The sequence below is a fragment of the Toxotes jaculatrix genome, chromosome 4, assembly GCF_017976425.1.
Source record: "Toxotes jaculatrix isolate fToxJac2 chromosome 4, fToxJac2.pri, whole genome shotgun sequence".
Classification (NCBI taxonomy): Eukaryota; Metazoa; Chordata; class Actinopteri; family Toxotidae; genus Toxotes; species Toxotes jaculatrix.
In genome coordinates this window covers 24544198-24569070 of record NC_054397.1, presented here as the reverse complement: position 1 = coordinate 24569070, position 24873 = coordinate 24544198, and the positions used below count along the sequence as shown (strand labels likewise).

The window sequence follows — 24873 nt, the reverse complement described above, 5'->3', positions numbered from 1 at the left end:
TTTGAGTTTGCTGTTATAAATAGTAAAGCCACTAACAAGTGCAGCATATAATCTTTATGAGGTGGTGAAATGTCAATATTATGTTTACAGCTTGTTATTTTGCCCCAAAGTGGAAAAAAAAAAATAATGATGATGATTCAGGGTTAAGTATCCTACAACTGACAGAGCATCAGACCTAATAAAATGTGAATTGGTTTATTTAAGTCATTCTAGTGCTGTCTCACATTTATATAATTTGACTGGCATTATGGGATGCTATGGGCTAAATCAAATATGGACTTTGCAACATGCTTTGAATTACTGATTGCATTTAGGATTCAGTGTAACCTCAATTAGCATCCATCCAATATTTGGATCAAATGAAATTCAAATTCTGCACAATACTTGCTCAGATGATTCTCTGCATGTACAGTGCTGCAAAATCAGTGCAAGCCAACAGTTTTAATTGGGAGGATGAGATGCAACCTAATGTACTTTGAGGTGCTTGTGACTTACGATGATTTAATAGACACTGATTGAATCTTTTGGTCTTTTAACCTAAAGGTTTAATGTGGCAATGGCCTCCTAATCACTGCCGGCCTCCGGTCAGTCCATCTGACCCACCTTCTTCATTACTCACCCTTCGGTCTTTACAGGAAAAGAAAGTGAACAACCCAACTAGCTTTCCTCACTCTCACTTTCCTTGTTTCTGTTCACCCCCTCTATCTGGCACCGGGTTCCAATGTTTATGCATTTACTGAGATTGCTGGCGGGATTGTCAGAGAAAAAGGAGGGTTTATTTTTTTTCTTTTCTCTCTTTCTTTTTTTTTTTTTCTGTGCAATCTCTTGCCTTCAGAAACCATTAATGCCCATTCAACATCAACATCAAGGCACAGCTTTGATGTCTATTCTGGCAACAGACCTCTTTCTTTCTCCGCTGCCTGCTGCTCTCTCTCTGTCTCTCTCCTTCTCTCTATCCCCCCTTTATCCCTTCCTCTTCCCTTCGCTCACTCTTTACGGTTACTGTACAATCAAATAATTAAACGGATTGTCGACAAAATGATTTTACCTGGCAATTAAATATGCAAAGCGAGTCGGCAGGCAGTGTATGAGAAGGCGATTAAAAGGGGCCCACTGCAAATCTACAAAGGCTTCACCAGCACAATAGGCAGCAGCCCCTGCCTGCCTCGCACACTAGCTTAGCCTGGGGAGTGACTGGTGCCTCTTTATACCAGTCTCACATAGCCATGTTTACAATAGCCTCAACCATGCTATGCCAATTACCACAATGCAAGGAAAAATGAATGCTACTGTTTGGAGAAAAAATAGGGAAGAAGGTAGTGGGATATGGGACATACAGGGCATACAGGGTGGTGGGAAAGACAGGCGTACTCTGCCCATGAAATCAAACTTACACCACAGAAATATTCTCTATTGATGAAAAGACGCTGTGAAAGAATTGCGTGCTTTAAATTAAAATTTAAGTTTAAGGAGTCAAAAGCACCAAATGGAAGTCAGGTTTCCGTGAAAACAGGAACTTCAGATATATGTAACCTGCAATGCACTTCAACAAAGCACCTATTAGGACTGGAATGCCACAGAAAGGCTGAGAGAAGATAGGGGGTGGAGGGGTGGGGTGAGCTCCTGATGTGCAAGAGAGGGAATGCGACAGTCAATGTCCATCTATCAACGCTTTGGTGGGGAAAAATGCAAGCAATTTTCCTGGATAGGTTTCCCTTCAAAGCCGGAGCCCCAAGAGGCTGTAAAAATAGAGTTGGGGAGAGGCGGGGAGGGTGGGGGTAGAAGGGTGGAGGGTTACACCTGCCCTGTTCCAGGGAGTTCAACAGAAACTAGCTGGTTCAGCCTGATTAAACCCTCCTTATTGTAAAGTTAAGACCATGAAGGAATTGATTTTAAGGTTTGGGGAGTATGTAATGCATTGATTATATGTTGAAGTTTCACTGCTCTGTGCCTTTGATGAAAGGGAAAATTAATCTGCTATTTGTGGTGTTAAAAAATACAAACTGTTCGGCTGCATAAGTTATTTTTATGTAAAAAAAAAGAGGTATATGTATGTGCTTTAAGAAAGAGAAAAACCTACAGTATCATAGATGTGACAAGCACTGGCTGCTTGTCTGTTTTTATTCTTTTTTTTGCCATATTGCCAGGAACAGCTATCAGGGGAGAAAGACATGAGAAAATCATTTTGTGGGAAGTGAAAGCTTGTCAGTAATGACTGTTGTTATCTTTGTTACGTGGCTACCTCTGCTTTTTGCCAATTGCCAGTCTCTTTTTATGTCAACAGTTCGAACTGAGCTGTACAAGTGAGTGAGTCTGCTCGCAGCACACAGCATCGCGCTCCCCACCATCGAATTATTTCCTGGTATTAAACTTTTTTTTTTTTTTTCACCCCCACTGCTGAAATAAAGCCAGATAATTGAGGCGAACATGGCTAGGCCCTCTGATAGGGGATGCAGGGTGCTTCATTAATGTTTGTGTTGACTGTCAGAGAGTAGCGCTGGTCCTCATCGCTCTTTAATAGGACCAATTAGCCCATGCCCCCATTTCCATGCTTAATGTCTCCCATTTAAGTGTTGAATACAGAACCCGCACATTTAACCACTGAGGGGCTGTAATGCATCAAAAGGTTACAAGCTTTTAGTGATTTCTGTTTACACTGTGAATTAACAGCTCACACTGAATCGAAACTTCTATTCTTATTTTTTCAGCAGTGAATCTTTGTTTTTCAGGTTTTTGTTCTAGCTGTTTTTGAAACCTCTGGCAGGACCGACTGTACAAAGTGACAACAAGAATTAATGTTATTAATCATTTGGTTTAAGTGAAGAGTCACCTCTGTATGTTTGGTCTGCACTGTGATGATCACAGCACTGAGCTGCTGTGCTTCTTTAATGGTGTCGACCATACAACATTTTATGTTCTGTTCATCACTGAGGAAGACACGAGGGGTGTAGAGAAGGCAGGTAACTGTCAAGAATAATTCTTGTGTCTATTTAACAACACGTTCCACCTTTGATACTTAACAAACTGTCATTTTCAGTGTATATCATTTTACTATAGCATGGTGTAGAGTGCAATTTCCATCACCCAGTATGTCTTATCATTTAGTTAAAGTGTTATATTTCTCACTCTGCAGCTGATACTTATGTCTTTCAGCGTCTTAACTAGAAATACATTAAAAATGAATGTTAGCAGGATCCAAGCATATTATTAGGATTACTTTTGATGGCAGTGTGACATACAACAAAGGTCTCTGGCCAAAATCATACTGAGTTCACTGCAATCACACGGTACACATCTTAAACCAGCAGGCCCCTAGGATGCTCTGAGGTTTAATGTTAAACACTTGACTGGCTGTATAATACTCCATCTCTCTTTATATATACTCTAAGTACTCAGTGCATGAGTTTTGCTTTTCTAGATTTGTACAACAACACAGTAACATGAAGAGGTGCACGGACAGTAAGCATCTGTGTATCATGAAAGAGACAATTCCAGGCACAACAGCTTTCATTTGAAAAATATAAAACTTTAATAAAGGCTACATCTCTCAATAATTACAATAATTATAGGTCCATGTAAATCTTTAAATGAAACTCTTTATATAATGTATAATTTACAGTATAGATAGAATGAAACAAAACCAAAAAAAGGCCATGGTGTAAAAACAAAAAAACAAAACAAAAAAAAAACATGATTACAGGATATTATTAAAAGCATAAAAATATCTTTTCAACATAAAACCCTTCTGAGAATCAAGGGATATATATTAAAACCCTGAAACAGGGTAGCACATGGTATGGCATCCATGTAGGCACAGGTGCTGTACTCATAAAACACCAGCGATAGTGTGTTTGATGTGTGTATTGTTCATGTGTGAGTGTACTCTATGTGTGCATCACGTGTGTCAGTATCCATACTTCAGAATGCATAATTACAATGTATACAGGAACTGTGCTATATACGATGTTACTGTAACAACATTCAAAGGATATTGGAGCCATAATTCTTCAATGTTCACTTTTTTTTTTGTTCTTTTTTTGTGTTTTTTGACACGCTAGCTGACTTCCTCGAGAAGTCGTTCTCAATGACCCAAACTGGTTCTTGTTAGCACAAGTTATTTTGGTGTGCAGGCTGTAAACACTGCCATTATTAGATGGTAAAACTTGTGCTGCAGGTCTCCTCTGTGTGTATCTGCAACTATTTTCACCCCCTCCCCCCCCTGTGCAATGCCTGGTTTACAAACAAAGGCACAACAAAAAAGATCGAGCTCTGTCGCCGGACTGAGAGAACGAGAAAAAAAAAAACAGGGAGGGGGAGAGAACGAGGGAACGGAAACGCTAGTGTGACAAACTTAACATTACAAACTATCAGCAGCATTTAAGACTGGGATTACCCATAAGGATAGTGGAGGGAGTGAGCCTCGGACAAGACCACTGCTAAGGTTGTTAGTTTGGGTCAGACGGGGCTACAAGGCTATGGGAGGTGCTAGGCTAGTGTCACATCCTTTGTGTAAAATAAAAACAAACAAAAACAAAAACAAACACTAAACATTATCACCACAGTATTCTCCCAACATTCAAAGCAGCTTGCCCATTGGCTGGAAATAGGGAGGAGGGGGAGGAACACAGGTTTAAGAAGACTTAGGACGGGAGAACAGGGAAAGGAGTGGGTTGTTTTTTTTTCAATAAATACTTAATAAAACTTTCAACTCATGACAAAAAGCATCTATATATATAATACATGTATATATAAAATATGCATGTATGTATATGCACACGTACAGACGTTTTTGTAACGAAGTTGGAGTGTAACGTTAAGAGCAGGTTGGTGGCTCTGCATCTTCAACGCCTGCTAGTCCGCCGCACTCGGCCGGGAAGCCGGAGTGAATGCACCATCAGTCCCTTATCACGTCACAACAAAACAGTCATCTACATCTTCAGTGGTTATATTCAAGAAGAGGCGGGGACTCACTCCCACTGGCCTCCAATCATCATCATCATCATCATCCTCGTATTGGCCTTTAAAAGTCTGTTGTGTCATTCCCTTGTGTTTCTAAGGCTGATTGGTTGAGAAAGTCAGGGAGGGACGGCACCTCCTCTGGATTCGGTATACTTCATTGGCTCGTCTTCCTTCAATCACTCCTCTTGTGCTGGATATATTAACTCTGTTTAGCTTAATATTAAGAAATAGAAAAATCAAAACAAAAAAAAGAGTCCAGAGTGTTTTTTGTTAATTACATAGAGTCTCTTGCTCAAGTTTTTTAGGGACAGTTTAGCTTTTGGTTGGGCAGGGAAGGGCATCGGTTGGTTGGCAACAAAGCGGCTTTTAGTCCATCCTTTCCACCTTGCCCAGGACCTTGCCCTCATACATGGGCAACACGGTGGTATCCTCCCACACCTCCTCGAACACTGCACCACACTCAAACTCATCACTTGCCTTCTTGAAGTAGTACCTGAAGAAGAAAAACAAAGAGAAAGGTCTGTGATTAGAAAATGTTGAGCGTAGGTGTACGTGAAAAAAAAACAACCAAAAACTGAACTCAAACGAAACCTGACAGAGTGGCAGCAGGAGTGCATCTGATATATTTCATCGTGTTTTAAAGCGCTTTGAGGCACCTACACAACTACTTCCATATACACGCTCGCGCACAACTCCCTTTAGTCCAAATCAAACACAAACACACACACTCTGAGAGCCAGAAATGGATCCTGCTCAAAACAACTTAGTCATAGCCTTCAATGCCATCCCTGCACACTTCAAAGGCAGAGCCTGACTCCACATCACACCGCTGCACAAACAGAGCTGAACCCTTCGTTTAAACACTCCCTGTGATAATTCAAGCTGCTAGAAACAGCCTGTGTGTGTGTGTGTTCATCCATGTGTACTTGTCTCCTCATCCACTTGTTCATCTTGACTGCTGGCCATTCTACAGATACCTATCTGTCCTGCAAGGTCTTATTAAAGTTGAAGGGTTAATTAGAGGCTGTCTTAAGTCCCACCCCCCAGCCCCCACACAGTTTTCTCTCTCTTCAATAATGCACCCCCCCCCTCCCCTTCCTCTCTGTGTCTCCATGGCTTCTAATTGGGCTGGCTGTCAAATGAAGGGCCTTTCTGTCACACAGGTTGACATTTCAGGTGCCTGAGAGTCTGCCTGCAACTGCAAGACCACACTCTGCCGCTTGTGCATAAACACACATGCCCCATGTTTCTCTCTTACGCACACTCGCCATCACAGAGACACACACACACACTTTTGGGCAGCTTTCCGATCACCAGCCGAGAACAGAGGAAAAAAGAGGGCGAAGGAAGAGAAGAAAGCGGATGCAGAGTGGAGGCCTTCCCTAGCTTGGTGACTGGGTGTGATAGGTTGGATGCAGGCCGAGCTTGAGGGGCTTTACCCTGGGAGGGGGGAGGGTGGCGACCGCTTAGACAGTCTCCTGTAGGTCACGGGTCACCTAGCTAGCCCACTCTTCTTCTTCTCTCAAGCAGAGATAACTCCCAGGGTTAGCTTGGTCCCAGTGACTGTGAAGTCTCCTGGAGCTCCTAATGATTTCTCCTCTCTACTTTAAACCCAGCAAAAGATCAGCGGGAGGGGATTTAATGATAAGCTTTGTAATGGAAAAATGCCTCATTTTGCCCATGTGTGCGTGCGTTCAGCATACAAAAAAAGAAGAAAAATGGGGGGAAAAAAGCTCCTTTTTATCGCTCAGCTTAGAGTCATTCAAACAACACATGCAAGGAGGGGCATACCAAAATGTACACATACTGTTTTATTTTCCATGTTGATTGTAATTACACACAAACGAAAAAGGAGGGTGCGTTTACCGCGGCTTCAAGACTTTCAACTTAAGTGTGCAGAGCTGTGATGGCTTTGTTTAATGATATGGCATTTCAGCAAACTTTTCCTATGTTGTCTAAGCTGTGCTGGGCAGGATTTAGCCTTTTAATCTTCATTAGTAGAAACCAAAGAAATGCATTACCCTTCTCAATTTAACGCGTTGGTTTTTTTTGGTTTTTTTTTTTTCAAAATGCTACATTTTCACTCACAAATAGTTCAAAGTCATCACTTTGTTTCAGAGAGTGAGACAGAGAGAGACTCAGGGAGTCTTTCCATTGGAACATGTTTTATGTGGCAGGATTTTTCTCTCTTCGCAACATCTGGCACCAATATCGTCTGGCAGAGCCACGGCATACTGTTCTCCGCTGTACCGCTGCCATGTCCAAATTAACCAACTCCACACATTTTGCTGCCATTGAAGCCAGACGCTTCATCCACCCCCCCCTTCTCTCTCGCTCACTGAAGAGTTATGGGATAGCAGGGGTGCAATGACTTGTTTTCAGACTGCCTTCTCTCTCTTGCCTAACAAGCAGATGTGGCTGTAACCTAATGTTGATGTCATGAGCATGCAGGCTTTATGTCTTTTCAGTGGCATACAACCTACGCAGTTCTGGAACAGTTACTTTAAAAAAAAAAATTAAAAAACAAGGCTGGACTTCCTGGACTGTAGGGTTTCTAATTTCAAGTGTCTTTGAACTGACTGGCCATTATATTTTAAATTAGCTTACAAGTCCTCATGTTTTTTTTTTTAGGAATTTCCCCTCAGCATCTGACACTGACAGACGGTATTTTTGTTGTGTTGACTGCTATCAGTCATTAAAACAAGAAGATGCTTGCAGCATTTGATTTTAATGTCTGATGAAATAGTGTGGCGGCCTCGCAATGGGCTTTGTGCACAAAATAAAATGGCCCAGGCTTCAAAGCCATATTTATTAAGGCTGCCTTACCATGGAAATCAGTACCAGATGTGAGAAAAAATCCTCCCCCCTCTCTTTCTCCCTCTCTCTCTCTATGTAAGCTCTGAATACAGTGGATCAGCCCAGTTTCTTTTCAACTATTGGGCTCCAGTATTTCACTTTCCCACTCAGCAAACAAGCATATACAAGTACAACAACAAACGCACCTACACAGATGTACACAGACATATACAGACAGCACCAGCCCCAACCAAACAGGTGTGAATAAACACCTCTCTGTGTACTGTGATCTGTGTGCTGTTGTCAGTGGATCATATTTACCTGTAGTTGCCTTTCTTGCTAAGCTGCTCCTTGAAGTGTCCCAGGGTGAGGCAGTGGGTCTTCATCATGCTGCGATAAGGAATCTCCTCACCGCAGAAGAAGTAGGTGACCACTAGTTCCTTAGACCTGAAAATGTAAAATGAAAAACGGTTTAAACGGCTGCACTTGTAGAGGAAGGAGTCAGGGTGTTGAATGTAGACAAAGAATCTTTGGAGTATTATTAATTAAGGATGCCAACAGACAGCTGGCTCACTGAGGGTCATCCAATTAAAACTAAAAGAGGCCTCACAGTCAGGTGGCTGTAGCTTAACATCAAACACCTACCCCTTTTCAACAACAAATGTGTGAAGGGGGCTGATAAATTTGAGTTACCAGGGGCTACTTAACACATCTTTGTTGGGTTCCAGTGGAGAGCGTGTGTGTTGGGAGACGGGTGGGTAGTTAGGATTCTGTATTAAAGCATGTTTAATCTTAAATGATTAAAAAGCGAGAGGAGTTCAAAGACGCAGCTATGCTGACTCACAACATCCCTCTTTGAAGGGAAGAGCAAGAAAATCAGTGAGGAAGAGAGTGAAAACACAAGCTTGGAGAGAGAGGGAACGTTCAAAAATGTCTGAGGAATGAAATCTGGAAAACCAGAAAGCTAGAAAGCAGTTGAGGAAGAAAAATAGAGCTATAGAAACAAAGACAGGATTGAGTTATAGATTCAGAAAGAAAGATGTCAAAGAGGACACACGTACTCGTCTGCTTGGAGTCCAGGACTGGCTTGAGGGCTGCCTCCGGTGGGGAAGGCAGCTGCTGGATGGCTCCTGTCTCTCTGAAGGCTGCTGGCTGCTGCTGAATGCCTGACAAAATCAGAGATCAATGACTAATCAGTACTCACGTTAATGCGAAGATAAACCACTGGACATAAAATTACACAGTTGGATTAACTTGGTCAATCAAAAGTGGGAGATGGGGAATCTGTATGATTGGAAGTTGTGGTTTTATATCTAAGACCGTCTGAGGTTTCCTACCTCTGTTTTGGAGGCTTGGAGACCTCTTCTAGTCTGCGACAGGCCTCCTCCAGCTGTGCCAGGGTGTTGGGTGGGGGCAGGGGTGGCATGGCTGGGTCCTGGATGAACGGGTGGCCAGGGTGGTGGCCACGGAGGTGAGCCCCATTGCCGATGCCGCCTCCGCCCCAAGAGTAGTGAGTCCGAGCGGGCAGGGTCTTGGAGTCAAGTGGACTGGACTTTTTCAGGCCTTGAGTGCTGTTTGGATTTAGAAAAAAAAAAAAAGGTAAATACATAAGATGAGATGTGACGTCAAAGACTCTAGTGTTCTTTGTTATAAATTATGTGGTGATTCCTGGAAGACACTTACCTGTGTGGCTTGTGCTTGCCCTGCCTCTCACTCTCTAGGATCCACTGCCAAACATTCTGAGAGCGATCAGTGGCATCTAGGGGAAGGCGCAGTGAAGACACGCCATCATCTGTGGCCTTGACAGGCCGTCTGGACAAAGTGCTGCAGCGACTGGAGGAAGGAAAGGCAAGTTAGGACCAGAGACTGACCAGCCTTACCACTGGGAAAACTGAATAAATTAGGGACTAAGGGCTAATGTACACTGCTAACTGACAACTGATGTAGCTCAGAAGTAACACTCACGCAGGGGTGAAGTCAGAATAATTGGCGCCCCCTGGAGGGCAGAGGCACTGCACACGCTGGGCCGCCTCGGCCTCGATCTGCTCCTTGGTCCTTGGCCCAGCGTGGTGATGGTGGATGTAGTGATGGTGGATGTGCTTTGTGGACTGCCTGCCTGTCATTAGAACCTTGGCGGCCCCAGGATAAGCACCAAAGAAAGGCCCGTGGTCGGAAGATACCATAGCACCCGGCCGATCCGGGGAGCGTGAGCGCGGTGAGTGCCGAACCACACCCGGTGACTGGCAGCCAGGTGTCTTCAGGACACGTGATAGGTGCTCGTCTAAGATAGCCTGGGGGTCTTCTTCGCATTGACTGCCAGATGGGAGCAGAGGGTGATGGAGGGAGGTGTTGCTAGCGAGGTCACTGCTCTCCTCTCTTTCCTCCTCCTGGACAGGCAAAGAAAACAATTTTAAAAAAAGTTATGGCAATTGATGAAACATTCATACACAGTCACGTGAGGGAAAGGCAGCAAGCAGAGGAATTTATGTCCCAACTTATATCTCTTGTACTCTGAAGTCAGTGAGAGCAAACGCCTGGATAACTTGATTTGAGTTTCCTTTTTGCCACACTGTTATCTTCACTAACAGGCTTTGGGTGCACTTCATCTATAATGCAGAGTGTGCCTGTGCTTCACAAAGAGACTGGCACTACACATACTCAGCAAATGTGCCACTGGAGAGTAGCTAACTGCTAACTATTTGAAGGAACTTCAAGTGTGTCTAGAAACATAAGTTTGAAAGTTCCTCCAGATGAAATAATGGAGGACAGAGAGGAAAAGGGAAGATGTAGCTAAACCAAGGAAGGCTTTCAAATCCCTTGGTCTTTTCCCTGTTCTTCGACATGCTAAAGCTGGCATCAAGGCGTTTGTAGAGCAATATGGAACCATCGTGCCAAGCTAACTAGGATACAAGAATTTCCAAGTGACGGCAATGCAGGTGTAACAGTTGGGTGGTTTGTGTGCATGCGTACCTCCTGGATCTGCTGCAGCCTCTCCTCCAGTGAGCTCATGGTGTCTTGCTCTCGCTTCAGCTTCTCCAGCCTGGCAATGAGCTGGGCAGCAAAGGCTGAAGGCTCAACAGGGGTCATCTCCTTAGGCAGCCGGTATGTCCTCTGTAGGGCAAGCAACACAGGGGGAAGGGCACTTTAATGTGTGTGTGAGTGTTACTGCTTAGTGTTTCTGACAGATGCAATATGGTGCATTAATCCACTGCCCTTGCCCTAATCCTATCTTGTTCCAAAAATCCTGCTACTATTCCAAAAGGCCTAATCCAGATGCCCTTGCCCTCAAGCTAACCCGAACCTTCTCCGCCGCCCATCCCTCCGCAGATCTTCTCATGCCCAGTGCCCTTGGCAGTGCCAGGCTGCTGGGAGAGGGGGAGAGAAGGGGGTAGTGATGGTGGGGTAGCAGTTGGTCTCGCTCGGAGGGGAGGCCCCCTGCCTGCACCCTCTGTAGCCCGACCAAGCCATCAGCTAGGCAGCCTCTGAAGTCAGCACACTTCAAAGGGCCCTTGTCAAACATCAAACGCACACTAGGGGTGGGAGGGACACGCAGCTTTAAATCTCCGAATAAAAGCCAGATATCGACAGAGAAGAGAGAGCGAGGAGAGGAGAGAAGTAGAAAAAAGGGAGAGGGGGACAAAATTAACAGCATGAAAAAAGAGGAAGAGGATTGAGATGTGCGTTTGTGAAGTGGCAATGGTGGCAGGGAGAGAGCGAGACAGAGAAGGAGGGAAAAGAGGGAGGGAGAGGATAGAGGAGTCAAATACTGGGAAGATCTGAGGGGAAGTAGTAATTTATTTCCTGGCTGCATGCAGGGCAGCTCAGAGGTACTCTAGTCACATTATCCTCCTTTTTCTTTAACTATATGCGCCGGTTTCTCTCTCTCCCTTTCTTACTTTTTTGTTATTTGGCACACTGGCTTTCTTGATTTTGACTCTTTTTTTGTTGTTCCTCTCATCTCTTTGTAGACACGATGAAGGGAAGAAGAAGAAAGGCAAGCGGAGCTGCTGGCAAAGGAGCGCCAGCCCTGCACGGGGCCCCTGCTGCCTGGGGCTGGTGCATCATGGGAGACAGAGCCATCTCCAAATCAGGAGGGAGACATTAAAGGAGTGCAAGTGGGAAAGGAAAAGAGAGAGAGAGATTGAGAGAGAGGGAAAAGACAGAGAAGAAGAGAGAAAAAAGGGGGAGCAGACAACACTGTCAAACGTGTGCACAAGCACACACACAACTCTTCCACGTACACATACCTGTGTTTGGATATGAAGACAAAAGAATTTCATATCTCTTTTCTTGCCTCAAACAGACCCACCTCCTAACCTGTGTCAGTCTGTTCTAACCTAGTTCTTTAAACCTTCCCACGACAACTTCAGCAGGTCAACAAAATCTTGGATTCAAAGCACATACACTGTCTGACCCAAATACTAATGTGACCAGACATCAGGGTGGGAGTAGAGGACAGTGGAATTGAATAGTGATGTGCCTCCTACTCCTGTGTTAGGACGTAAACAACAGTTTTGATAATAATGTAGAAAGTTCAAAGAGTAATCTTAAAGTCGAATTTATCATTATGTCTATTACCTCGGCCAATTACCACAGCTATGGTAAATAAAACATATTAAGTTATGATGCTTTGTGGCACACTACAGTTACAGAGACTGAATACAGAAATGGCTACACAAGTTTATATTTACAGCCCTACAGAAGCTACTGGGATGGGGGAAGAGGAGGGGCTTGAAACAGCTGAAGAAGAAGTGAAGTGGTATGCAAATCCTGCCTTTCATTTACCCCGACTTTTATATGAAAACGAGTGGGGGAATGAAATATAGTATTCTGTCACAACATGAGCTGTGAAAAAAATAAAATAAAATAAAGCGCACCTCCTCGAGGGAATCAGGACCCAGTTGTCTGTCAGCGTGTAAAAGTTTGAGTTTAGCAGATTACAAAAAAAGGAAACACTGAGACAGGAAGTAGAACTTAAGGAAGTAGGACTTACAGGAAAGTGGGGTAGCGTAACCTGGCCATTGATTTTGACACTGCGATGCATCTCTCTCTGGAGCTGCTTCTTGGTGCCCAGCTTATATGGAGGGATTCCATCTCTGTAAAAAACAAAGATCACACGTTTACATTTGGTAAAATAAAGAAAAAGGAAATGACCCGTCAAAGACCACTCAGAAGGTACTGATCTGTAATTAACTGATCTGTTATAACCAACTACCTAGTGGATGTTATTTTTGATGATTTTCCGCTACTCATCAAGCAGGTCACAATACTTCCACACTAACAGTTGGTGCATTAGCACCATTAGCCAATCTTTGTGGAGAAAGAGCCCTTAGGAGGCAGTTTATCATTGAAGTGACCGACAAAGCACCACCCAGTAACCACCCACCAGGCACATTACAGCTAAATCAAAAGGCCAGGGAGCCCTTGAAGCCAAGGCAACAAAAACACACATAACAAAACACACCAGGACAATGGGAGAGATATGCTAAACATCCCTGTGGGCTTCAAAAGAAGAGCCCCACTGATAAGATTACATCAGTCCCTGTCAACTCTGACAGTAGTTGTTTAAAAAGCAGAAGAATCAGTGCTAACCTCAGTCGCCGGTAAGGGTCAGAAACTACAACAGGTTAAAGTTGTCTGGCAAATGTTGCTTAAGTGCTGCTGGCTTTGTAGCTCTGATATATTCATATGAAAATAGAGATGTAACTAGGAATACTAGTAGTCTCCGGACAATTAAGCATTTATTCTGGGAATCTTATTCTCCATTTTTCATTCTGTGTCTGCTAGCTTTTCCAGTCAGCTGCCACTTAAGCTGGGCCAATTATCTTGGCCGTTTTGGCTGCTCAGAAGTGTCTGACCTAGCCCAAACGCTACTTTTTCTGCTGCCTCTTTGAAATCTCACACTCATGCACATATGCACCCACTGCCATCTTCGTTTGGCAAGCGCTCTGCTGTGAGCCTCTGATCTCAGCAACATCAAAAGGCTGGTTTGTAAGATAAGGTAATGTTTGAAGTTGGTGCAGCAGCATTCCCCAGCGTCCAAGTAAATCCATAAATAAGATATAAGCAAAAAGAGAAAAAAATCCCCCCACCCTTTCTTCCACCCCCCTTCCCAAATCCTCCTCTTCTTGTTCTTTATCTGGGAAATGAGATTCAAATTTGCAGTGTGCCTGTTAACCACTATAAAAGGACACACTAATCAAATTGTTCCCTCGAATGAGAGAGGAAGAAGCTATGTTTTTTTTTTTTTTTTTAATCAGTTAGTAAAAAAGAGAGATGAGAGCTGGGGACAAGGACAGGAGAGATCTCTATGTCAAAGACCTTGGTGATAACTATTAAAAGAACATGACTTTGACACATGACGCTGTTGAACAATGAACCCATTTTTTCTTCTTTATTCATTTGAACAAGTTCTGCAAGTCACGTTTGAGAGTGACATTGTCAAGAGGGATCAGACAGTGGAGCCACGCTGCAGGTATGAACCGGGTTGCAGCAACTTCTTGTGCATGGGGCCTGCTACCAAAATCAATGTTTCACAAACTGTTCCCTTGAGACTACAAGCCATCATTCCTCGGGGCGCAGGAAGAAACACAAGAAACTCTTCAAAAGTAAACCTCAACAACCCAGAGTTTGTGCGGTAACAAGAACCTCAAACTTAGCGGCAAAACATCATTATAACAAACAAAGCTCGCCAACTTCTCTCTCACTAACTATGTTTTATCAGTCCAAACTGTTCCCACCCTGGCGAATCATGTGACGGCTGGGTGCTTTGTCCAGGTTGGGGAAGAGAAAACAGCCGTGGACTCTTTCATGGTTTCATGGGCCCTTACTTTATGGGGATCTCCTATTCAGTTGTGCAAGTCATTTTCAAAGCAGCCAGCCACCCTCTTATCCCCCTAAGCTCCCCTCACCTAACAATAGGCTGAAAGCGATTCAGTTAAGCCCTTTATACTCCATGCACTTTATTTTCTCACTCCCTTGCACTTCGAGCCTCACCACTCCTGCTATTGGCTCTGCAGGCTGGAGGAGAGAAGCTGTGGAGGGCTTGGTGGGTGGAGGTGATTTTTTTTGGGGGGTGCCCTAGTCTGGCCAGGGGGAGTTCCTTATGCCTTGTTCCAAGGTCTAGAAATGAGTAACCCCTGTGAAAGCCTCGCAGACACATGATCTCAACACGCCGCAGAGGCCAGTGGCAGGAAACCGACCCACCATGTGAGTAAGCCTCCTTTCATTTGGTGCCAACATTTTTCAATGAGTTTGTCTTGAGGCCCGAATGGCCATTTTCCTCCCCCTCTCCTCCAGCTCTTCAAAGGGAAAAAGCGATTAGATAATATGAAAAAAACAAGTCTGTTGTGGCAGAAGGGTGGGATGGATACATTTCAACTTTGAGGAAAATGAGGCAACGCCCCCACCCACATCAAGACGTTCTCATTTTTTCTCCCTCCTCTCCAGCCTGTAACGCATCAGAATATACTTCAAAAGGTCTTCAGACATAATGACTTTCCCAGAGTTATCTCCCTGGAGGCCACAGCAACAACTGCACTTTAATAGAATTACCTGGAGTCAATCATAGAGGATAATTAAAATACATTACAGACCATTATTTTGCAACAGTGCAGTCCCCTGGCCCCAAGAAAAGCTGAGTCTGGTAAACTACAAGGCCAAATATTTTTCTTCACACCCCTCGACTTTTTCCTGGAAAGGTGTTGACTGAACTCTAGTCCAAGCACGTTTACATACTATGGACATAATAAAACTCCTCGGCCAGGTTCAGCTCAATGGAAATGGGTCTTTTGAAGTTGCTACATTATCTCCAGAGCACGCCAGGTTGAAATGAAAGTAACAGACCAACTTTTTGATTTCAATAAAAACTAAAAAAACTTACACACTACTGTCTGTCATGGACATGGAATCATCTGTCGTGGCATCGCTGGAGATCTCGCTGTCATTGGCACTGGTGGCAGGGGCAAAAATGTAGCCGGAGTTGACAAAGTAGGGGCTGGCAGGGTCTCCTCGACGGTGGGACCTGTGAAAGACCCAGGAAGATGTGCTTTATGCGTCTGTCTGTCTCGGTTGAGGTGTGAGGACAGTGGAGAGAGATGACACAGTGGGGTAAAGTTTATTTGCTCCGTTTCCTTCTGCTGTTCACATTTATCAGACTTTAAAAACAAATGTGACAGCATTGGAGTTTGTTTTGTTGACATTCTCTGCAGATTTCTGAAATTTAAGAGTCACTTCCATGAGACTTTGGGGCCTGAGGAATGTGACAAGTGTTAGAGATGGAGCCATGTTTTTTTTCTTGTCTGTTCTTTCTTTTAAACTCATTTTTATACCCCTCACCGCAAACACGCGCACACACACACACACACACACAAAGCCTTGCTGTGTGAATGAACAACAGCATTTACCTTATTTCTCTCTTCTGCTATCTCTATACAATTACTCCTGCACTTTTCCACTGCGAGCCTCTACTCTCTTTCCTTACAGTTTTTTCTCCTTCACACTCTCCCCCCTCCAATGTCTCCCTCTCTCTATCATCCAGTTTGGGGCCCCTCCTTTACCCACTCTCCCCTGCTTTCCTTTCTAAAGTCTCTCCCTCTGTCTTTCTACTCTCTCCTGCTGTGTTGCATTCCTGTTCCAGTAGTGAAGGGGGTGGACAAGGAAGAGGGAGGGAAGAAGAGGAAGGGGGAACTTGAGCTTTAGAGAGGGAGGGAGAGATGGAAAGGGGGAAGGAGGGCCCCTTTCTTTATGAGAATGCCTTCTGCCGGGAGTGCTGAGAGGAGAACCCCAGCATGACTAAAGCCGTAGGCCCCAAGCACAAACCTGACCTTTGGAAGGTCCACGCAAAGAGTCAGGTATTTAGCACAGCTGGGCTCTCTGCACCCCCTGCTCTCTTTCTCCATCTCCTTTCTTTCTTTCATGACCCCCCCTCCCTTCCTGTATTTCCCCCTTCCCCTCCTCTTGTCTCTCCTTGTCTCCCTCCAAAGCATGCTTAGTCTCTGTCAGACAGATTTTCTTTTTCAAAAAAGAGAGATAAAAGTGCTGGACAGAGGAGAAGGAGGAAGGAAAACACTGACACACACACATACACACACATACACACACACACACACACACAATCTATGGCAAAGTGGTTTCGGTGGTTGAAGCTGCGGAACTGAGCTGAGGATGTTTTGTTGTTGTGTTTTTCTACCACTTTGGAGTTGAGTATTGGAGGTTTCTGAAAAAGAGGGGAAAAAAGTAATCTGTGCAGTGGCAAAATTAGTTCCACATGTTTGAGATGGAAATTGGTTGACCTAAAGAGATGGTGAGGGGCAGGGGGAAAGGGGGAGAGTGCGGGTGACGGAAGGGAGAAATAGGGGGCTCTCTCCCTCCCGCTTTTCTTTTAGTGAAAAACAAGAATGCAGGGGATCACACTAGGAAACCAGGAAATGCCCACATGTCAACAAACCCTGGGCTTACTGGTGCCTAACTCAACACGATCACTTTGAAGCAAATGAGTAACTGTGCTATCATGTTATCTAACATCTGCTCACATGAAGGATAAAATCCTCAGGGGAGTGTTTAAGTTAAGAGTTACTATACTTAATCAATTAGTTTTTACACTGTTATTAAAAAAGTTATGCTGCAGACCATTTTTAATCCTCAGCCTCACTAAATGTTTAGTTAGCCTGTCAGAGAAAGTATGGATTATCTATAAATTGCACTTTTCCTACCAAACCAAATATCAAGACGCTGTCAAACCTCTAAGTAATAATTGTATCCAGATGTGAGGACAAAGTAGTTGAGTGAAAAACTTTTAAGTGCCCTTTGATGCAGGCTCATGCATAAAATCCAGTTTTTGAAAATGTTCCTGGCTTGAAAAGATTTCAGCTGTTGGACAATGTGTGGGACGAGCTCTTAAGATAAAAGCCCAAATGATTTCCATAAACAGTTCTACTTTCATCTCTGACCAAGAGAACAATATCTCCGCTTGGCATAAGACTGACTGCACAAGTTCTTTTTAACTCTCTATTACCATTTCTCTGGGTTAGGGAGATTTTGGGACAGTATGCACTAACTATACTGCATAGTTAGTCAAATGAACTAAAAGTACACCATAACTTCTCAATAGCATCACACTGTTTCATGTAGCTCTAACAGTCATGAGACTTAGTGTCTGAATTTGTGCCTGATCCGGAGGAAGGGTTTCAAAGCACAGGAAACTTGAGCAAGCCAGCAGAGGGCTGCCTGCAAGACACCATTTACTTAAAAGGAAGGCTCAGATCCATTGATGTTTTGTACCCACCCCGCCCCTCCACCCCTCCAACCCCTTGGCTAACTGCGAGGCAGGAGGGCACAAATATACAGGCATGTTCCTAAGAGACCCTTTGATCAAGTGCCTTTATCTCTCTCTCAGGCATTTGTGAAATAACTTCCAACTGCCAAACATTCACTGTAGTTTAACTAATCAAGGAATGGTGACAGTAAACGTGGCTCAAAAATAATCCACTTGCACTAAGACATAATAACACAGACGTGCACTGCTTAGGTGAGCTGCTCTTACCTGCAACTGTTCTCCAGGACTTCAGCTGCTGTCCGGATGGTAGCAGTAGCCCTCAGGGTTTTCGCAGACAGTCCCACCACGGACCCTAACGTTTTTGCCTTCAGGTCATTACAACTCCATTCCTCTTCCTCCATGAGAGGAGGGAGGTATCCGCACATCAGCTTGAGGCTGCCGAGACCGCCGTGGTTCATGTACGCCGCGTTCTCGCAGCCGGTGCGCACGTATTCGAGGTATATGTCAGAGGTCAAAAACATCTGGTATGCATTCTCTTCCATGTTGGACTGAATTTCCGTCTGTGCCTGGTCAAACATGGCAGAGTCTATTTGTTGTTTCTTAATACTATCCCTTATGAAGGTCTTGGTGGCGGGTTTCAGCTGCTTGGCGACAATGCTGTTGTTCTCGATGTACCGCTTGAAAATAACTTTGGCAACTCGCAACGTTTTGGTATCCTTTAAGTCCATTTGCCTGAAACCGTTGCAGGCGAACCAAAAGTCCAAAGTGTCCACGCAATTCTCCCGCTCCAAAAAGGTCCTGAAGAGGTGAGCGCCGTCTTGGTCGCCCAGGAGAAAATGCAGAGACTTTGTCCACCGGACTAGGGGCGAGTCCGGGGACGCGCTGCCCTCTGGCTCCCCGAGTCCATCCTCGTTCCTCCGCGGTGTTGAGCCGGGAGGCGCGGCGGCGGCGGGGGTATCTTTAACCTTGCTCTGGGCTCTCATTTTGGCAGATCTGCTGGGGTTGTAGCATGACGCCTCTCCCTCCTCCCCCGGTACCGGAGGACGAGGAGCATCTTCTCGGAAGCTACTGCTGATGTGCTCCGTAAGCGCCCTGCTCATGGCTCCAGCTCCGGTTGCCGTGTGAGAGTGCCGTCGTGCCTCCACTGAGCTCCAGCCTAATCCTCCTCACTCTCTAAAAGCAGCGGGGGAGCTTCTTAGCTCCTCTTCACTCTGAAACACAAAGTATTGATCTAATCAAAGCCAGATCCTGCTGAACTTCAAAGAAAGACATCAAGTAAACAGTCCCTTTCAAAAAAAAACCCTCGCCGGGTTCACAGAGAAAGGAAATATGAAAGGCTTTTTTTTCCGTTTCATTTATCTATTTATAATCTAAATGAGAGATCAACTGCAGCCTACATTCTCAACGTACATTGATCTGTCACATCAAAAAACATTTTACAAGAATAATCATCTCGCACAGCCCCACTCTTCACCAAAACCGTATTCTCACAACTGTGGCTTACACGTGTTTTCCTAACGAGTCCATGTCACAGGCTTCAACTCCAATTAATTCCCAATCTGTTTCGGACGACCGTACCCTACCCCTGTCTGCATCTCACACACACATACACACACGCACGAACACTCGTTTCCACTCGGAGCCAACACTTGTCCTCACTATCCCAGAAATGTACAGACGAGTGGAACAGCATCTGATCTGCACCACAACGACCTTAAACGTTGTAATGTACTCGGGGTAAAAAGCCCCGCGGGAAAAGCTATCCGCTCATGCGTAAATGTAAGCGATCAATCGCCTTAATATCTGCCCAAGAAGGCTATTACAGCACATTATTAGAGTCACAGCCCCGGCAACGTGTCTGAACTACCAACACGACAGAAAGACTTGATATATTTGGAGTAAAAACCTCATCCGGAGCATCAGCGTCAAAACTACAGAGACGGCACACTGTTGCGATAAACGATGCGCGACTAGATCGGCATAAACTGTGTGGTTGGCAGTTAGAAATGCCACACAATAATTCATGCAGTCTCAACAGGCAGTGTAACTCTACAGGAATAATGTAACCGAGTCTAAAATCCAGTAGATGAGGGCTGAATAAACGTGCGTAAAACAACATACCATCGCAGAGCAGATCCAACCGGAGTAAAAACCCGTTAAAAAGTTGGAAGTATTTACTCCATTTCAAAGTAGTAATCCAGCACAAAAAGACCGACGGCGGACTCTACTTCAAGCCTGTGCCGAGCCACATGTGTCCGATCTCGCTGCAAAACACCCGCTGTAGTTTAGTGTACCCTGTCCCATTCAACAACTGACCTCAGAGCAGGCAGGCTCAGTCCCTATGTAGATCACTGGGGGTGTCAAAATCTGGAGGAGGTAAAAGAGGAGGTGGAGGGGGGCTCTGACTGAAGAATACATCCCACTTTTTTCCCAGCTAGAAGACGCACCACCCGACAAATGTTCGGTTTTTTTTTTATCTGGGCTACACATTCATACAGTTACACACACACACACACACACACACACACACACACACACACACACACACATAAGCTTCTTATCTATCTCACCGTATTTCTCGCCCACAAACAAGAAACATAGCCCGCATTTCTCAACTTCAAAGCTCAGCAGCAGCACATCAAAGCGGCCAAGAGAGGGGGCCTGTGGAACAGCTTTCCTACAACTTACCATCCATGTACCCGAGTAGCCTCACTGATTAGAAAACGTAGAAAGTAAAGTAGTCCAACAACCGGCTGTGCGTTAAACCGCCCCGGCGCTCTTCTCCGTCCTCTAATGTCCTATCACATTGGACAGTTTTATTGCAGACCCGAATAAAAAAAAGAGAGAGAGAGAAACGCTTTCCTCTCCACTCCTCTCCTCAGGTAGTGTTTCAAGAAGTCATGGCAGGCGGTAGAAATCCTCCGGGCTGTTCCTAAACCAACTGGGCTGAGGGTTTAACTGTGGACTTCAAAGTAAAGAACCGCTGGCCTGGTCCCGGAAGATACATAAAAAAAAACACAGCGTCTCATCTTCGCTATAACCAACGAAATAAAACAAAATAAAATAAACTACAATCAAAATACGTGAATAGGAACAGCCTCAAATTACAGTACGTGCTTTGTTTAATCGTTCTTCACCCGGCAAACCCACGCGTGTAGACGCGCAATAATGTTGAATAAACTTTTCTAGTCAGGGAAAAGATTTACTTGTGTGCCAGGACCTTATCAAAGACAGGCAATCTAGAGCCAACTCCCCGAGGCTTTGGAGCGTCAGAAGTAAGTGATCTACCGCGCCAATAGCATTATTCTTACACTCCGTCTGTTACTACACAAAGTTTCAACAGAAAACACAAAGCAAACAAAAGCAATAGGCCTACGTTTGTTGCCTGTGGCTTTTCCAAGTGACAGGAGTGAGTTTAGTGTGTCCACCTAGCTGAGTAGAAGCCATTATGATAGGATTTACTAATACGTTTACAGTTCACTTTGGTAAATATTTATATCCTGTTGTACAACAAGCCATTTCTTTACTATTTCTATATCGGTGTACAATGTATAGAGAGTTAAGGCACTTTGTCCTCATGTCACTCCTCTAACAGTCCTACTTAATTACAGAATAATCAGAGTGAGAGGAGTGACAGTAAAGAATTTATGGTTAAATATAATTTTAAACAATTTCCACAGTTACTTAAAACTTGTTTTTTAAGTCATAACCCTGATTTGATAATCCTATAGAGTATAACTGTCAAATAATTTACATTGCTCTATTAGTCACAGGCTTTTAGCCACAAAGATGTCAACCTAACACACTTGCCAGTTCCACATTCAGGGAAAATGGCACAGCATGACATTTTGATTGAAATTGGACAGAGAGCAAAGGCAAGAGCTGTTCTCTAGTCTGTTAATTCACATGACTTCCCTAATGTCATTGTGACAGAATCTTAAAGAGTGGGTTAGACAGTGATCCAATCCCATGGTACTTCAAAGGCTATATTGTCCCTTTGATGTTGAAAATCAACTTTAAAGGAGAATATAATTATATAAGTCAGAGGACTCAAATTCACAAAACTCTCATGATGGTACAGGACAAGGGAACAAATGAAATCCAACTTCTCTGAGGTCCCCAAGTGGTGATTAATTCATGTCGAGTTATATGTAGAGAAATAAGCACGCTGTGTAGCAGTTCCCATGTGGATTTATCGTTTTGTCAGCATCTCTCTCCGTTAGTCCAACTCGGCCACATGGTTTATCGTGGCATGTAATTTAATCCAGTCTCATCCAGCATGGACTAACACTGCTGACTGCTGAGTAAGATTATCCATTGACCTTATTATTTTCAGTCCAGACGCTCAATACTTCATCACTGCATCCTGCAGTGGAAACTTGTGTCTGGACACAAGTTTCCAACTGGTACATTTTAGTTCTGACATATTTCGTTCTGTAATTTTATCATACTCCGGCTTGCTTACAAATATATTTGCAATAGCAAATCTTTCTTGTTTTCTTTGTACAGCCGAGGACTCCAGTTGATTACACTGACATCCTGCCAACCGCTTCCTGCAGGCTGTGTGCTTGTCTGATGACTGTGTCCAGCTTATTTCAAACACAGTCTTTTATGAAATTTTCACTACAAGGTGTCACAAAGCCGTATGACAGCAGACGGTACAGTCTCTGTCTGTTTGCGTGCGCATGTGTGCGTGTGACACTGCGAATATGAAGAGGTCATTCATAGCCACTGTTTATACTGGAGGGTTCTGCAAGACAAACATCGCTGCCACAAATCCAAACAATCCAGCACCCAAAATGCACAAAAAGCCTCCAACACTTCGCAAAGGGAAGTGCCAGCTGTCTGCGAGGTGGAACATGAAATTACAAAATGGGTCAGCAGCGCTGGCACCGTGACGTTCAAGGGGCACACGGCTGATCAGCGAGGCCCAAATTAAAGCCATGAAATGTGTAGCCATACTGTTATCTGCATACTAACTTCTTTAAAGTCTGTTTGAAAGGAGAATTGAGATATAGAGGGGCTATAAAATGTAATTTTTGAAGAGCAGGACAATCTTAAAAGCAGGATATTTCACATTCAGGATAAGATGTTATCTTTGCTCAAATTAAATTAGGCCGCACATATCACTGCAAAAAAGAAAAAGTCCTCAGACAGTTCAAGTTTTGCTGACAGGCAGGAAGCTTCCTTCATGCTTTGCTCCATCTGCTTTTAATGACATGTAAAGTTCTGGCTATTCAACTATTCAGGATGTGTTTGTTTATTTTAATCCATTTTCTACAACCAAAACATCTGCAATCACCAAAGATGCAACCAAAATACAAGTTGCTGTCTTTTTTTAATTTCATTTGGGAAGTGTCATGAGGTCCTAGACCCATGAGACCACACCTGTTGACCCTTGTGAATGCCCACTCTTGTGTTTAGCAGTGACAAAAGAGAGAGGGTGCTGTAAAGTAGCCCCAAGAAGCTCCCTTTTTGATGTTGACCCTGCCCTGACCCCTTTGTTGGGGCCCTAACCATTTCACAGGAAGATCCAAACGTTTTAAAAGCACAATGCAGGACGAGAGTGCCGCCACTGACTTGCTATGAAGCCCCAATAAAACGGGGTGACCTGGAGGGTAATTGAGAGCTCGTGGTTGGGCAGAAATTAAAGGCATCTGGTGTATCACCACAGACTGGAAATGAAGCTCCTCTTTAATTAGAGTCTGCATTAAAGGCACAGAGAAAGTATGAATTTCACTGCTGTCAGTACAGGTGTCACGTCAGGATACATGGAAACAGACAGAGGACTTTGATTGTGGGAATATGCAGGAATGTTGAAATTCTTTCTCTCTTTCTTTCTTTCTTTCTCTTTCTTTCTTTCTTTCTCTTTCTTTCTGTTAGTACTGTACTGCAAAAGGCTTTGATGGTGTATCATTAGTTTCATCAGTCAAACAGAAGGGCTGTGCTCTCCCTTTTTGTCGCTTTTTCATAAGAACTTTTGGATTTGCATCATTTCACAGCCCACAGTATATGTTTCCACAATGCGAACAATAAAATCTGTACAGCCTGTTTTATCGCCCTTTCATCCGCTCAAATCCTACACTTGTGCTAAAATAGCACCGAAAAACAGAGGAGAGGGTGGATAATTGCAAATAACCCAATATTTGGGAGTTCAAAGGCTGTGGTGGGTTTGAGTGATAATTTTGGCTGAAGCATCACCATAAACACTAATAAAATTAAGTGCATCGGAGGGAGGAGGGGGCGTGGCCAGGCGTCCCTTTGAACAGACCCTGTGATCAGTTCCCCCTCTCAATTAGCGTATTGTCCACTTCTCCTTTCAGCTGGGAGGGAGGGGGCAGTCTCCCCCCCTAGCTTCCCTTTGAAGTGATTATCCCTTTATCTCAAGCCTGAGCGAGGAATATCTTGGGGGACAATGGCAAATTAAAGCCCATATGGAGAGAAGCGTGAATGTCTGTTTGTAGGCTCAGAGAGAAGTAGGGGGAAAAAAAAGGAGCGATAGAGAAATAAATAGAGTGGGGAGAGAGAGGGAAAGAGGGGCAAATAGCATCATTCTGTTTGCATGAGCTGAAGGGTGAGTGGTACATGTCAACACTCATCCAAAAAAATTATTTAGTGCTCGTGTCTGAGTTGACACTTGTAGCAGAGTGACTTTAGAAGAGCTAAAGGAAAAAAAAAAAGGGGGGGGGGGGGGGTGTATCTGTCATGACAGATGGAGAAAGACGGAGAGGGAGGACTGGAGAGATAGACGGATGAGCATGAAGAAGAGAGAGGAGTGCAGTTGTCAGCAGAATCAGATGGCGGTCAGGCAGACAGGCTTGAAGAAGATACAATTAAAGTGT

At 44.2% G+C, this 24873-nt stretch overlaps 1 protein-coding gene across 1 annotated transcript; it reads right to left on the bottom strand.

Moving 5' to 3' along the window:
• Positions 1-3908: 3908 nt before the first annotated feature.
• On the bottom strand, positions 3909-21137 carry LOC121180864 (axin-2-like). Its single transcript, XM_041036538.1, has 11 exons — positions 20720-21137; positions 18299-19242; positions 15638-15778; positions 12749-12851; positions 10726-10866; positions 9721-10142; positions 9439-9588; positions 9093-9326; positions 8817-8921; positions 8077-8202; positions 3909-5452 (listed from the first exon to the last, which is right to left on the bottom strand). The coding sequence occupies exons 2-11, from the start codon at positions 19129-19131 to the stop codon at positions 5326-5328; spliced, it is 2382 nt and encodes a 793-aa protein (XP_040892472.1). The 5' UTR covers positions 19132-19242; positions 20720-21137; the 3' UTR covers positions 3909-5325.
• Between the last annotated feature and the right edge of the window lie 3736 nt (positions 21138-24873).